The sequence below is a fragment of the Primulina tabacum genome, chromosome 1, assembly GCF_025594145.1.
Source record: "Primulina tabacum isolate GXHZ01 chromosome 1, ASM2559414v2, whole genome shotgun sequence".
Taxonomy (NCBI): Eukaryota; Viridiplantae; Streptophyta; class Magnoliopsida; order Lamiales; family Gesneriaceae; genus Primulina; species Primulina tabacum.
This window is the reverse complement of record NC_134550.1, coordinates 54,224,435-54,238,777: the sequence shown is the minus strand read 5'-3', so window position 1 is coordinate 54,238,777 and position 14,343 is coordinate 54,224,435. Positions and strand designations below refer to the sequence as shown.

The window sequence follows — 14,343 nt, the reverse complement described above, 5'->3', positions numbered from 1 at the left end:
AATTTATGGTGATCGCTGGAAGATCCAGTATTTTTACATATTTGAATTATTCAAAGAGCCAAATCAAGCATACGAAACTCTAAAATAGATACTTTATAGGTTAAAATAAATATTTAATATTATTTCATAATAAGTGATGAACTACAATTTTTTTTAAAAAAATAAAATGACATGAATAAGTTATCTTAATGCATTTTTCATGAAAAAACCAACAATGACTACATTTGTGGTGATTAATCGAAAATATAATATTTTCTTATATATTTGGAGTATTTAAAAAGCGAAATCAAGTATCAGAAACCCCATAATAAATATATTGTATGTCAAAATAAGTATTTATCTTATTCCATGATAAGTTAGAAAAAAATATTTATTTAAAAATATATATTTTAGATGGAGAAGACCCATGAAATTTTTGTGAGGGCAAAAATATAAATTTGAGTTTGTGGGAAGTTAAAACTAAAATTATGACATTGTCATGCACTAATTCTTAAAAAAATATGGCTAAATATTGAATCTTAATTCAAACTTTGACAGATGTATTTTTCACAAATTTACTCGTATATAATCCAATGTATATATTTAATTAATTTTTTTTTTCGGAGTAATGATATAACTTTGGCAAGTAGTACTTAAAAACATACAACTATTGTCTCAATTAATTAAATAAGATTATAACAGAAGTTTCTTGTAAATATTTTATTTCCAATTATATTTTTTAATCTATGTAAAAAATAAAAAATTCGATATATTTGAAAAGATGAAATATTAATATAATATTTGATTTATCTAAATACTTAATTTTATTTTAAAATATTAAAATATTTCTTCGATCCAATAAGGATACGATACATTAGTTTTTATTGTATTTTTATTCAATCTCTTAATCGGATTATTTTTATATCATTCTCTATATCAATTGTTTTAACATTAAAAACATGTATCATATGATTTTTATTTTATGAACGTGCTCATTAAAATCTCTGACCACGAGTTTGTTTTATGGTCAATGATGATTCACATTCTTCAATTCAATTAATTCAAAATAATATGAAATGATAGTCTCTCATATCATTATATAAATTATCGATACAAACGGTATTTTAAGCTACATTAGGGTTGATCCGTTTCATATATAAAGATTCGTGAGATTGTCTCACAAGAGACCTACACTTCTTAAAATACCGTCATATAAGTAGTCTCCTTCAATATTTTGTTTTGTTGTTTTCAATTTTCTAAAACGCTCATTTCATTTCATCTAATCAATACACCATATTAATTTTAAATATTTAAATTTTAAAACATATTATATTTATGTAGTATTATCACAAGAAAAAAAACATTATAATAAAGAAAAATTATATCAACACAATAATATATATAAAAAAAATTCAAAAAACTATCATAAAATCGTCTCACGTAATAGTCAGTATATAATATAAATAAAATTTGAATTCATATACCCAGTAAGTGGTTAAAATTATACATAATACAATGTATACTTATATTGCATCTAAGAGGATGTGTGAGTTGATAGAGTAGTTGAACATTTGACTAATGGTCAGTGGTTCGATTCCTACATCAATTCTTCCTACCAACATCTTTTTGAACGAGTCTGTCACGCATGACTTGTCTTTTGCAGTTTACCTAGTTAACATAGGTTGCTGACTATTATGTTAGTTCAAAAGTTTATCGATTACGTATCAAAAAGTAGCAGATGCATATTCTCGAGTTATTTAAAAATTTGTATAAGCGCATGCCCCCATATAATCATATAAAACTCAGATTATTTTCACTTCAAAATAAGGCTAATTGAAATCGTAATTGTTGAATGGGATTGAAATTTTGTAAAAACATATAATTTTCGCAAAATATATATTTGGCACAATTTTTCATACCTTGTACACATATTCACTATAATAAATTTAATTCTTCATTACTTCGGACATGTACGCTATCATTGATATTGTAGTATCACCTATGTTATAAAATCATTTTGTCAAACAAACACAATTATATTTCCAAATCTAGTATAAATAATCAAATTTTGAAAAATAAAACAACCATAAAATTTTATTTTTCAATAATATTTCACACGATCAATATCTCGAAACAAAAACAGATAGACACAAAGTTCTTTTTTCTAAAAGTGGTTCATCTTATTTCGAGCCGCCAAATTTGTCCTTAATATTCTGTAATGTTTCACAAATTCGTCTCTCTCATCATGTTGACGTTAAAATCTAATGGAAAAAGTTTGCCCCCTTAAAGTTTCAGATACCCTTAATCACCTTTCATTTTTGAAACCCTAGGTTCAATCACATCATATTATCCTCGTCGTCAACATATACAAAAAGCCAATCGTTGAAGTAAATTTTTTCTTTAACTTCGACACAATTTTAATATGAAGAGTTATTTTGTATTTTATTACTTCATCATTTAATTTAGTGTTGAAGTAAATAATCATATTTTATTGTAACACAATTTTAATTTAACGAAGCTATTTTTTGTCACTATCACACTAATTTAATAAAGTAGTGAAATAAAAACATAATTTTCATTTTATCAAAATAATTTAATTAATATACAATAATACCACTATGTACACACATACACACATATATAACTTAAAATATATTCATTTGATTCATAAATTATCCATATAAAAATAATGAAAATCCACGAATCTACAAGTATATATATACCACGAATCCACAAGTATATATCCACAAATCCACAAGTATATAAACGAATCCACAAGTATGTATCCGCAAATCTCGATTTGTTTTCAATGAAGATCTCGATGGATTAAAAGATAATTTAAGGGAGATTAATTAAAATTATGGTTCAATTTTTTTATTTCACTAAATATAAATTTCAAAGTTTTTTTAAGTTTTTACTTCATCAAAAGTACTCTGTCGAAGTAAAATGTTACAAAAAATTAGAAGTGAAGCCCGTGTTTTTTAAATTGTGAAGTAAAAATAATGTTTTGCTTCGTCGATATTATTACCGAAGTGGATTGATATATACTACTTCATAATTAACAATCGCCGAAGTAACTAGTGGCGAAGTAAAAACCAAATATTCTATTAGTGTCACCTTCCCATTTTCGAAACGTTAGGTTGAATCACATAATATCATCTTTGTCGTTAGCATATACAAAAAGCCAATCGTTGGTCTGAGTGTTGAGCGCCATCTAATCAAAACATATTATCCAATCCACTAATCAAATCACTATTGTTGCTAAAGTTAGCAGGATCTACAGATCTACCAATGGCAGTCCCCTGCTTGTGAACCTAAATTCAGGAAAGTTTTCATTAGAAATTGCTTCTCCTACTCACTAGTGGCAAATGGATCCACGGGTTTCGTTCCTTTAAATTCATTAGATAACCACTTATCAGATTCAATTGCATGGGTTTGAGTGTCTACGTTAATTATATCATTTCATTTAATTTCAATTATAATTTTTATTTTTGTTTTATTTTTATATATTTAATTATCATTAATTTCTATCATATTAAATATCATGGACCAATTTACAGTCTCTTAAGGAAAACAACTAACAAGAGAGAAAAAATGAGTGTTATCCTTCACTCGTTGACTTCCAGATAGACTTTTTTTTTGGTTAAGAAAATTGTGTTTAGGCCGCGTTTGGTTCGGATGATTAGCCGGGATAGATTATTTTATCCTATCTAGTCAGCTGTTTGGTACGCGTGATTATTTAACCAAGTCAATCCCTCTTATGAATGATTAGGTTATATTAGGTAGGTTAAAATAATACCTCCTCACCGCCTATGATTATTTATTCAACTCTTAATACCTCCTATTTTTTCAATTTTACCCTTCTCTTATATTCAAACTCACCACCACTTCCCGCCACCGACCGCCGTCGCCGCCGCCACGATCGCCGCCGGCCGACCGCCGGCGCCGGTCGAAATTTCCGGCCGGCCGTTTCTGGCCGCCGCCTCCCGCCTGCCGTTTCCGGCCGCCGTCCGCCGCCGCCGCCGCCGCCGCTACGAAGGGGAAGGGCAATTTTGTCTTTTCATCAAAAAATTCAAAATTATCTTACACTTAGAAATCTTATCAAACATAATATTATTTTACACCATATATTACAATCCTACCACAATCATTTTCTTTATCATTTACATACTAATCATTGGTTTATCCTATCCTTCCAACCAAACGCAGCCTAAGAAAAAAAATCAAAATTTGGAGGACAAAAAACGTGTATTAAATTTTTTTATTTAATTAAAAAAACCTATACATACAATATACACACTTGATGCCGTGTAAATATGAAAATTAATTTAGGATTTTAGCAGTGGCGGGACTGACCGGAACCACCATCTCCGTCCGGGCTCTGGAGAAGAAGAAATACTGAAACACTACATGGAAGACATCTATCTCTCCAACGATGACGTTTCCACCTCCAAATCCTTTTCCAGCTACCGCAGCGCAATGACCACCCTCTCATCCTCCTCCCCCGCCGTCGAACACCCCCTTCTTCCGCCGACTTCCACTGCCAACGCCGCCGGCGTTTACGATCCCCTGATCCTGACCCATGGGGGTTCACCACTGGAATCTCCTTCGTGCGCTGACGTCATATCCAGCCCCTTTCGCGACGGTTTCTCGGAATCCAATGGCAATGGCACGCTCGAGGAGGAATCGACGGTTTCTCCTAGTTCTCAATCTTCCAGCTCGGAGTGTCTGAAAATCACGGTCTCGAGTCCACAAAAGGAGGTCGAATCTTCCAGTTCGATTGTTCCGGGTGGCAATACTTATGTCACCTATCTAATCACCACGAAAACGGATATTTTAGATTACCGAGGTTCGGATTTTTGCGTGCGGAGGAGGTTTAAAGACGTGGTGACGCTGTCGGATCGGTTGAGCGAGGTTTACCGAGGGCTTTTTATTCCGCCTCGGCCTGACAAAAGTGTAGTGGAAAGTCAGGTAATGCAAAAACATGAGTTTGTGGCGCAGAGGAGAGTTGAATTGGAGAAATACTTAAAGCGGCTGGCAAGACATCCCGTTATTAGAAAGTGCGACGAGTTGAGGGTTTTTCTGACAGTACAGGGTAAAATGCCACTGCCCACAAGCATCGATGTGGCGTCGAGAGTGCTAGATGGGGCAGCGAGGCTGTCCAAGCGGCTGCTTGGGGAGTCTACTAGTGTGATTGAACCTGAGGAGGTGGTGCAGCCTGCTAAAAAGGGGAAGGATTTGCTAAGGTTTTTCAAGGAGTTGAAACAATCTGTTGTCAATGATTGGGGTAATTCGAGGTCTCCTTTGGAGGAGGATGACGAGGAGTTCTTGGAGAAGAAAGAGAAGTTACTGGAACTAGAGCAGCAACTTTCAAACGCATCGAAACAGGCTAGTTGAAATTCTAAATTTTTTCAGTTAATATTTTATTTGCATGTGAAATGTGAATTTACATATCTGCCTTTTTTTAAGGTTGATAATGTTACGAAAAATTTACTATATGTATCTGCATTGACTGCTGTTTTATATACATTTGTCCACGACATTTCTCTGTGATGAATATTTCTGCTTTATGATGTAATAGGCTGAATCACTGGTCAAAGCACAGCAAGATATAGGGGATACAATGGGAGAATTAGGCCTATCTTTGATCAAAATAACTAAATTCAAGAGCGAACACGCCGAACTGAATACCCAAAGAACGAGGGCTGCTGACGAAAAAAATGTTGCCACTACAGCCATCAAATCTAGCAGATTGTACCGTGAACTTAATTCACAGATCGTGAAGCATTTGGTAATTGCTGAATTCTTGTTTCGGATAAGCTTTGTCACAAGTTTGTGCCTTGTTGGGAATTAATAGTTTTAGTGGATTAATCAAATTGCAGAAACCCAGTGTAATCTTGAATGTGAGACTTGGGAGTGATTGTTGTAGATCTTGTTCTGGCCGATTGAATGGATTTTTTACCAAATAACATCCTAATTGTCTCACTCACTTTATGTCACTTCTTTATTAGTAATTTGGTGATTTATTCCTTGGAAGTTAGATCCTTGTCTTCTTACTATAATTTATCCTCGGGCTTGTTTATACTTGTGTAATTCCACTTCAGTGACAATAAAAAGAAAGAAAAAAAAGAATTGGTTTATCATAAAATTAGAATGTTGAATTAAATGAACATATCGATTTTCATGGGTTAAGACACAGAGAAACATAATTTTCCTTTCGTATCTATTTTATGATAAGTACCCCTTCCTCTGTAAGTATTGCAGGAAACGTTGCAAGAATACATGGGCTTGATGTTCGCTGTGCACGATGCGTTCTCTGACCGTTCTATTGGACTATTGACATTGCAAACGCTTGTGTCTGAATTGCATTCCTTGCGCTCGAGAACAGAAAAACTTGAAACTGCATCATCTATATTTTTTGGCACTGACAAATCTAGGATCCTTAAATTACAAGAGCTAAATAATGCCATTAAAGTCACAGATGCTGCTAAAAGTCGTGCTATCAGAGAATACGAACGGATTAAGGTACACATACTTAAAGCATGGGTTGGCAGACTGTGAACTAGAGTACCAGTAGATACAATTTCTTGCTAATTTGGTAGGCTGTTTTATTCTGAAATATTAGAATGAAGCGCTCATTTTTGGAGTATTTTAGACATTCACGTGCATTGAGTTTTTACCCATCATTTTAGAGTCAGTTACTAAACTCATGGCGCACTTTGAGTAGCCTTTTGCTTTTACTGTATGAAAATTGATTTTTGATCATGCAGGAAAGCTCAATATATTTGTCCAATAACTGATTCTTTATGGAATTCTTGTGATTACTTGTCTTCAATCTACATACTGATCACCTGTATCGCTGTCTCCTTTGTTTGATTATTTTGAGTGATGGGCTAAAATTTATCAGTAAATGATGTTAACATGTTGCTATTGCTATATAATATTTTCTTTTGCTGGCAACGTGTTTGGATCCTTTCCACAACTTGAACTTTTGTAAAAGAAATCATGGGTAATACTTAGATGATAGCTGTAACCTTAAGTGTTTTTCTTCCCAATGATTTGCCTTGGAGATTGAAATTTGATCAAATAAATTCCATTACCTGATAAATTGCAGTTTTGCTTTCTCTTTCCTTTTGTCAGGAGATTGACAAATAGATGTTAAATTGGTTGACTTTCCAGAATCGGACTTGTATCATATCCAAGTCAAAGACTTGATTTTGATTTTACAGACTTGGTATGTTTCTCCGTGGGTGGGTCTGGTCTACTAATCGAAGTCATCTGACTCATGCAGATTCGGGGAGAGTGTGCACAGAGTTTGTTTTGAAAGATTAGTTGTCTAGTCTTTTGGGTTTAATAAAGGAATCCATGTGAGAGGTTTTCTTTTTTCACCAACTCTAAATACTTGTAAACTATTAGGAACATTTCATCACCTATCTCACTTGATTGTGCGACATTACGTATCTTTTTTCATCAATTCCCATATATAAAAATTACGAGGTTCTTGACTTCTATGGCTTTTCTATACTCCATTTATCTCACTATCCAAACATACAAAGGTGCTCCACCCCGCGTACATAAAAGTGGAAATTTATCTTATGTTATTTGTAATATAAGTGATTCAATTGAAGAGAAAGGTAAAATTTATAATTCTCTCACCATTTTCTTAGTTATTGTTGTTGCTGAATGTTATGTAGTAATGTGCTACTGCATCATCCCACATTCCCAACTAATTTTTTTTTGCTAAGGTTATGTTTTTTGTGGTGCCTAATTATAGCTTCACGCTAAATGGATCTTGTGGAAAATTGTGTTGTTTTAAGTTTGTGCTTGTTTGATGCCTTGAGATTCAAAACTTTAATCACCACATACAAAATACTGAGATTATTTAGTTACTGCTGGTGACATTTGGTAACTGGGAAGAAATTTATGAAACAAATTTTCCTCTCTTGTGTCCGAGAGTGTTTATCGGCACACTCTTCTTGCTTGTCTTTCCTTTATATGCTTAAAGATTGGGTGGTTACAGGAAAATAATAGGAGCGAAATCCAAAGGCTTGACGAAGAAAGACAGGCTGACTTCATTAAAATGCTAAAAGGATTTGTCACTACCCAGGTAGGTACTTACACTTCCTGGAAAGTAATTACTGGTGCTGGGTAAATGCTTGGGAAGAAAGCTTCGATTTTTATGGCTTGAGATTTGACCAGGAGCTTAGTATCGTGAATGCAAAATTTGATTCATTCATTTTGAGTTGTGCTGATATCTGTCTTAGTAAGAACTAACTGGCTTTTGTTAATGTAGTTAAGTAGGATCGATCTTGCATTGTCACATTCTATGTGGCAAATGGCAAGGGTCAATTAAGTGCATACTAGGCATGTAAAACACTTTTACATCTTGTATGCCTGGAGCATTTCCCATTCCCTTTATTTTCTATTCACTACTTGAGTTCTTGTTATGAAACTCAACATAATAATGAAATATGACGGAAGATGCTCACATAAGGAAAAATGCAATACTCGAATTATTTGTTAAAAAGTGAATCCTTCTCCAATTGGCGCAGATAAATTAATTGTCTTCTTATTTAAATGGAATGCTGCATATGCAAAAAGTACAAGTCATGATGGAATTAGTTAAAAACTTAAAGTAGAGCTTCATCTATATTTATGGAGAAAAACAGAAGTTGTAAGATTGCTTCTTGTGAATGTGTTTGAACAGTTTGTTATTTGCGTGTGGCAGCTTGTCGAATGCATTTTGCACAAGTGTTATATACTATTATGTATGCATCTCATTTTGATATTACTTTACTATCCCTTATGCACGGCCTTTTGTTGTGATCAAACAGGTAGCATACACAGAACAAATTGCGAATGAATGGGCCAAAGTGGCAGATCAGACGAGTATGTACGCTAAAGAGAGGATGTAAAAAGAACTGTATATTAAGTGAACTTGAACTTTTTACCTTGGTTTTTCACTCAGGTTTAAGTCCTTTATTAATTCTCGCCTTTGCACTTCAAAATCATTCTTCTTGGGTTACAACATCGTGTTAACGTGTCCTTACAAATCTTATAGTGTTGCTGTAAGATCCTTTTTAATCTGTTTTTTGTTGGAGAGTAAGATCTTTTTTCTTATAGAAAAGATATTCGAGTCTTTCACAAGTTCTTGGTGGAAACCCAAAAGGAAAAACACTGTATGTGGTGTCTGTAAATCACAACTGCTATGTAAACGGATACATGTTTTTACCTTTTTGGCGACCATATTGAGTTCAATTTCTAACCATTCCTCAACTTCTGTTTATAAATTTTGTATCGACAGATACTCTTCACTGCTTAGGTTCTTATGATACATTCAATTTGTGCTTTTCTTTAATCTTGTAGAGTACAAGAGAGGTGTAGTCTGAATTTCATGTTAAAACAAAATCTCCATCCTTGTTATAATAACTCAAAATTAGTCTCACCCTGGTTTACGATCTGCTGATTTTATGGTTGAGAATCCACGGGTCCTGGAACCAGCCTTTCTGATCTAGGTTGTCCGTCTGTTACTATTTCGATTCAGCCCCCCTGAATATTTTGAAGTTCGAAATTTTAGTTTTGATGGGTATTGATCTAATTTAATTATTCAATTCATTATTGAAGTTTAAATTAATTATAAAGGTTCAAGTTCATTATAAATTCCAAAAAAAATCTATAAATAAAAGAGAATATTCATTATTTAAATGTCTCATGATTCTATGTTCAAACTTTTTAGCTATCAAATAACATCTTTAAATTGTTTTCTGATTTGACCGTCGCAGTGTCTACGTCGGATAAATCTTGACGACTTTGACGTTTGTTTGTAACGCAGGTGATAACCCATAAAAATTTCTCTCGACCAGCTACTTGGATCCGTTCACGAGTTAGATAGAATATTTTCTATCATTATCTAGATCTATTTACGAATCTGTAGAGTAGTTCAGATAATCATAATTTTTGACGACGTCACTTATAATAAAAAATAATATATCTCGACAAAACTCTCTCTTTTTAACTTTACGAAATTGGAAAGTACATCGAAGAACAACCCGCGCATGTTTTTTCGGATGAACAAATATTTTGAAGCGAAAGTGCTCAACTTCCAAGATGCTTCCTTTCCCCTTCGACCTTGGCTTTAATGTGACCCTCGCATAGGCCCCACTTCATCCTTTCGTCTTCTTTCCCTTTTTCTACTTCTTTATAGCACAACGAACCTCTAATCAAGTAGGAAATTATCGGGTTATTGCAGAGAATTGAAGCCCCGTCAATGGCAGATAACGGCGAGGAGAAACTCATAGCTATAGCTCGCCAGATAGCCAAGTCTCTTGGCCGTACGGAAACCATGACTGACGATATCATAAAAATATTTTCCAACTTCGATGGAAGATTGCGTGAGAAGCTGACGGAAAAGCTCTCCGAAGACGATGTGGAACGAATCCTCAACTCTCTTGACTGTCAGATCTCCAGTTTTATCTCCTCGGACCGACCCATATGCTCCAACTCTGCTGATTCTTCTGCTTTCCTTGATTCTGTTGACCAACTAATTGCCTTCATCCGTGATTGGACACCTTTAGCCGATGACAAGAACATATCCTCTTACCTCGATCGCGCCGAGGATTTACTTCAGCAATCCATGTTCCGCTTGGAAGATGAGTTCAGAATCCTCGCCGAACGCGGCGCCGACTCATTCGACTTGGCTCGCGGCGACTCAGCTCATCATCAAGATTACTCCGACGACGAAGATGATGTTTCTCTGGAAGATGACGATAATTTCATTCCCGTGGCGCAGCAGGTCACGGATTACGACATAATAATCGACGCGCTTCCGGCGGGTACTATAGGAGACTTGCATGACATCGCGAAGAGGATGGTGGTGGCGGGGTACGTGAAGGAATGCTCCCACGTGTACAGCACCTACCGGAGGGAATTCTTGGAGGAGAGCTTTTCTAGACTGGGTCTGCATAAGCTGAGCATCGACGAGGTTCAGAAAATGCAGTGGGCGCAGCTGGAAGACGAAATCGAGAAATGGGTCAAAGCCATTAATGTTGCTCTCCGGATTCTTTTTCCGAGCGAGCGCCGCCTATGTGATCGCATTTTCTTGGGGTTCTCCTCCGCTGCGGACTTTTCGTTCATGGAGGTGTGCAGAGGTTCTACAATTCAGCTCCTGAATTTTGCGGATGCTGTGGCTATAGGGAGTCGGGCACCTGAGAGGTTGTTCAAGGTGCTGGATGTTTATGAATCTGTGAGGGACTTGATGCCTGAATTTGAGTTAATTTTTTCTGATCAGTACGGTATAATTTTAAGAAATGAAGCCATCACTATCTGGAAAAGACTAGGGGAAGCTATCAGAGGTGTGTTTATGGAGTTGGAAAATTTGATCCGTCGGGACCCGGCTAAGGCTGCTGTTCCTGGCGGAGGAGTACATCCCATGACTCGATACGTGATGAATTATCTCCGTGCTGCATGCCGATCTCGGCGGACCTTAGAACAGATTTTCGAGGAAAGTGTCGGGCCTCAGAGTGGCAATTTTGATTACAGGAAAGGGGACAATAGGGCTATGTCCTCGTCTTCAAGTCTAGCTGTTCGAATGGAATGGATTATGGAGTTTTTGGAGAGTAACCTAGAGGCTAAGTCCAAGATTTACCGTGACAACACATTGAGTTCTGTATTTATGATGAACAATAGCAGGTATATCGTGCAGAAGGTGAAAGATAATGACTTGGGGACACTCTTAGGCGATGATTGGACAAGGAAACATGAGGCGAAAATAAAGCAATATCATGTGAACTATCAAAGAGGAACATGGAGCAAAGTTTTGGCTGTTCTTAAGATTGACAGTAACTCTCTGTCACCTGTAGCACCCAAGAGTTTAAGAGATAAGCTGAAGTTATTCAACACTTACTTTGAGGGGATATGCAATGCTCAGTCGACATGGGTAATCGTGGATGAGCATTTGGGAGAGGAGTTGAGGGCTTCGATTCGTGGGAGTTTAATCCCGGCATATCAGAATTTTATAGGAAGATTGCAGGCCGTAGTTGATTTTGGGAAGAATGGAGATAGACATATTAGGTATAGTAAGGAGGATATTGAGGCTCATATTCGTGTGTTGTTTCAAGGTAGTGGCGGTGGAAGAAGATGAGACCAAAGCAAGTAAGCTCGTGTTGTAGTTTGTTGCTTCGAAACTATATGTTTGAGTGTATTGTGTTAATTGATCTGCTTGTCTGTTATATGTGAATTCATTAATTGAAATGTATATTTTTGCTATAGGATATTGTCGTTCCTTTCGCCTGGATTGCTGCTTCTTTGAGTTGTAGTAGAAATATAGTGAATTCAGAAAGCGAGACATGGAGGGATTATGCTGTTCGATCATTAAAACATGTATCCATAGCATGATTCAGATAACTAAATTTCTATTAGCCTCCCTTTTTAAATTATTTTTGACCATATCTGGAAATAGATTGATGATTAAAATTGAAATATGATTTTAGAACATATTCTTTGATTTTGAACACTTAATTCTATGATAGGTATAATTGGCTGTTGTATCCAAGAAAATGTTAATTCAGTCTTCAAATGCTAAAGTTGGAGGAACTTTTCTATTCATCACAAGTTGATGGTTTATGCACTAAATAAGTTTGCTAAACTAGCCGAAATTTTTGTGATCTGAATGTGCTCTTGACAGTTGATTGATCGCTTGTGCCTCTATTCTGCGGATTCTTGAGGATTTCCAATTGTCACTGTTATTCCATTTATATGCGACGATGTGCATCTGATTCCCCATCAGGACCTCCCAAGATCGACGCTAGGATTGTGTTTTTTTCGTTTTTCGTTTGAACTATTAGTGTATTTCTTGCCCTTATCCTTAGGATGCTTGCTGAGCCATAATTGGAATTGGATAGGTGACATTTCCGACTTTATCATAGCTGATGGAAGTTGATATCGGGAGCAGAACCATCTGTTTTTCCATCTTGATTGGGACTGTCTGTATATATATGCCTAAGCTATAGAATATTTGGGTGAAGATATATCATCGCATCACATATCTGATTGAGTTTTAGCATATGAATCAATTTGTAAGTATATGCAATGAACTTTTGTATCAACTCAAGTTATTTTTTTTTTTTTTTGGTTTAACGGGGAGGAATGCAAAACAGTTCCTGGTGGATTCCTCGCGTACAATCACACTTGCATGAATCTTGATTAACCTAAAGTTGAGATAGAACTTGTGTGCATGGCAGTGCCTCTAACATAAACCCTTCCATGTATCTCCAAGAATCCAAACAAGATCGTTTGATTGATGAATGCCACTTCATGTATTGCCATTAATTTTTGTTCGTACATAGAAATCAGTGAAATTTTTAAAAGTCAAAGCAATAAATGCGGAGGCATTTTTGTTGGTTAACAGATTTACAATCAATGCGTGTCACCATTTTGGACCCTTTGGTACTTTTCTAAATGTAGATAAATAACAACGTTTAATTGATTATCCAATCAATCAAATTGAATATAACAATAAAAATAACGATTTAGATAACTTGCCCATGAGTAATGTTAATAACATAGAGAATGTGTGTTTGAGATTGTAGAGTAAGACTACGTTTGGTACGAGGGATTATCTGGGTTTATAGTTTTTTAACCTACCTAATCTCATGTTTGATATAGTTTTTATTTAACCAAGTCAATTCCTCCTATAAATGATTAGGTTATATTAACTGGGATAAAATAATAACTCTTCACACCTAGAATTATTTATCCAACTCTTAATCCATCATATTTTTTCAATTTTACTCTTCTCATATATCCAAACTCACCACAACTTCCCGCCACCGACCGTTCACCGACCAACACCGTCGCCTCCGCCTACCGACAACCGCCAACTGCCGGTCGACAAACGCCGCCGCCGCCGAAGTGGATGGGTAATTTTGTCAATTCATCAAAAATTCTTAATTATCTCATTCTTAACAATCATCATACCAAACATAATATTATTTTATCATCATATATTATATTTCTACTTCAATCATTCTTTTTATCGTTTTTCTTTTAATCATTTCATAATTTTATCTTCCAACCAAACATAACCTGAATGATTGTTGAATCATTGATCGTGACTTTGATTTTTTGTAAATAATTTTCGTAAAATATCTGTTACACAAGAGATTTATTTAACTAGTGTGACTTGTAAACTAGCTAGTGTATTAGTTCTATGCATCGAAAGACAACGATCTCATAAAAAAAATATATTAAGAGAATGATTCATCAATCGGCTCAATTGATCAAATTATATAACACCACCAAAAATGAAAGCATGTGGTCCAAATTAGTTTTAATTCATGACACGTAGAGAATAATAATGCCATTTTT

The 14,343-nt window shown here is 35.2% G+C and overlaps 2 protein-coding genes across 6 annotated transcripts; both read left to right on the top strand.

Annotated features, from left to right (window-relative positions):
* The first annotated feature begins 4,285 nt into the window (after positions 1–4,285).
* Positions 4,286–9,225, top strand: LOC142550161 (sorting nexin 2B-like). The gene is made up of 5 exons (XM_075659402.1): positions 4,286–5,367; positions 5,561–5,770; positions 6,244–6,504; positions 8,000–8,090; positions 8,818–9,225. Exons 1-5 carry the CDS (start codon positions 4,390–4,392, stop codon positions 8,892–8,894), a joined length of 1,617 nt encoding a protein of 538 aa, XP_075515517.1. The 5' UTR covers positions 4,286–4,389; the 3' UTR covers positions 8,895–9,225.
* A 1,021-nt stretch (positions 9,226–10,246) lies between these two features.
* Positions 10,247–13,082, top strand: LOC142550143 (exocyst complex component EXO70B1-like). 5 transcript variants are annotated; one of them, XM_075659398.1, is made up of 2 exons: positions 10,247–12,129; positions 12,879–13,082. In XM_075659398.1, the coding sequence occupies exon 1, from the start codon at positions 10,247–10,249 to the stop codon at positions 12,116–12,118; it is 1,872 nt and encodes a 623-aa protein (XP_075515513.1). In that variant the 3' UTR covers positions 12,119–12,129; positions 12,879–13,082. The 5 variants fall into 5 exon arrangements, with proteins under 5 accessions (XP_075515513.1, XP_075515505.1, XP_075515494.1 ...); XM_075659390.1 differs by having other exon boundaries at positions 12,846–13,082; XM_075659379.1 differs by having other exon boundaries at positions 12,662–13,082.
* The last annotated feature ends 1,261 nt before the right edge of the window (positions 13,083–14,343 follow it).

What these genes read in the sequence shown, in the direction of transcription:
- LOC142550161 (XM_075659402.1), top strand. Translation starts at nt 4,390, where the DNA reads ATGGAAGACATCTATCTCTCCAACGATGACGTTTCCACCTCCAAATCC. An exon ending in CACAGATCGTGAAGCATTTG is followed by an intron (nt 5,771 to 6,243) that starts GTAATTGCTGAA and finishes TAAGTATTGCAG; the next exon opens with GAAACGTTGCAAGAATACAT. An exon ending in GAGAATACGAACGGATTAAG is followed by an intron (nt 6,505 to 7,999) that starts GTACACATACTT and finishes GGGTGGTTACAG; the next exon opens with GAAAATAATAGGAGCGAAAT.
- LOC142550143 (XM_075659398.1), top strand. Translation starts at nt 10,247, where the DNA reads ATGGCAGATAACGGCGAGGAGAAACTCATAGCTATAGCTCGCCAGATA.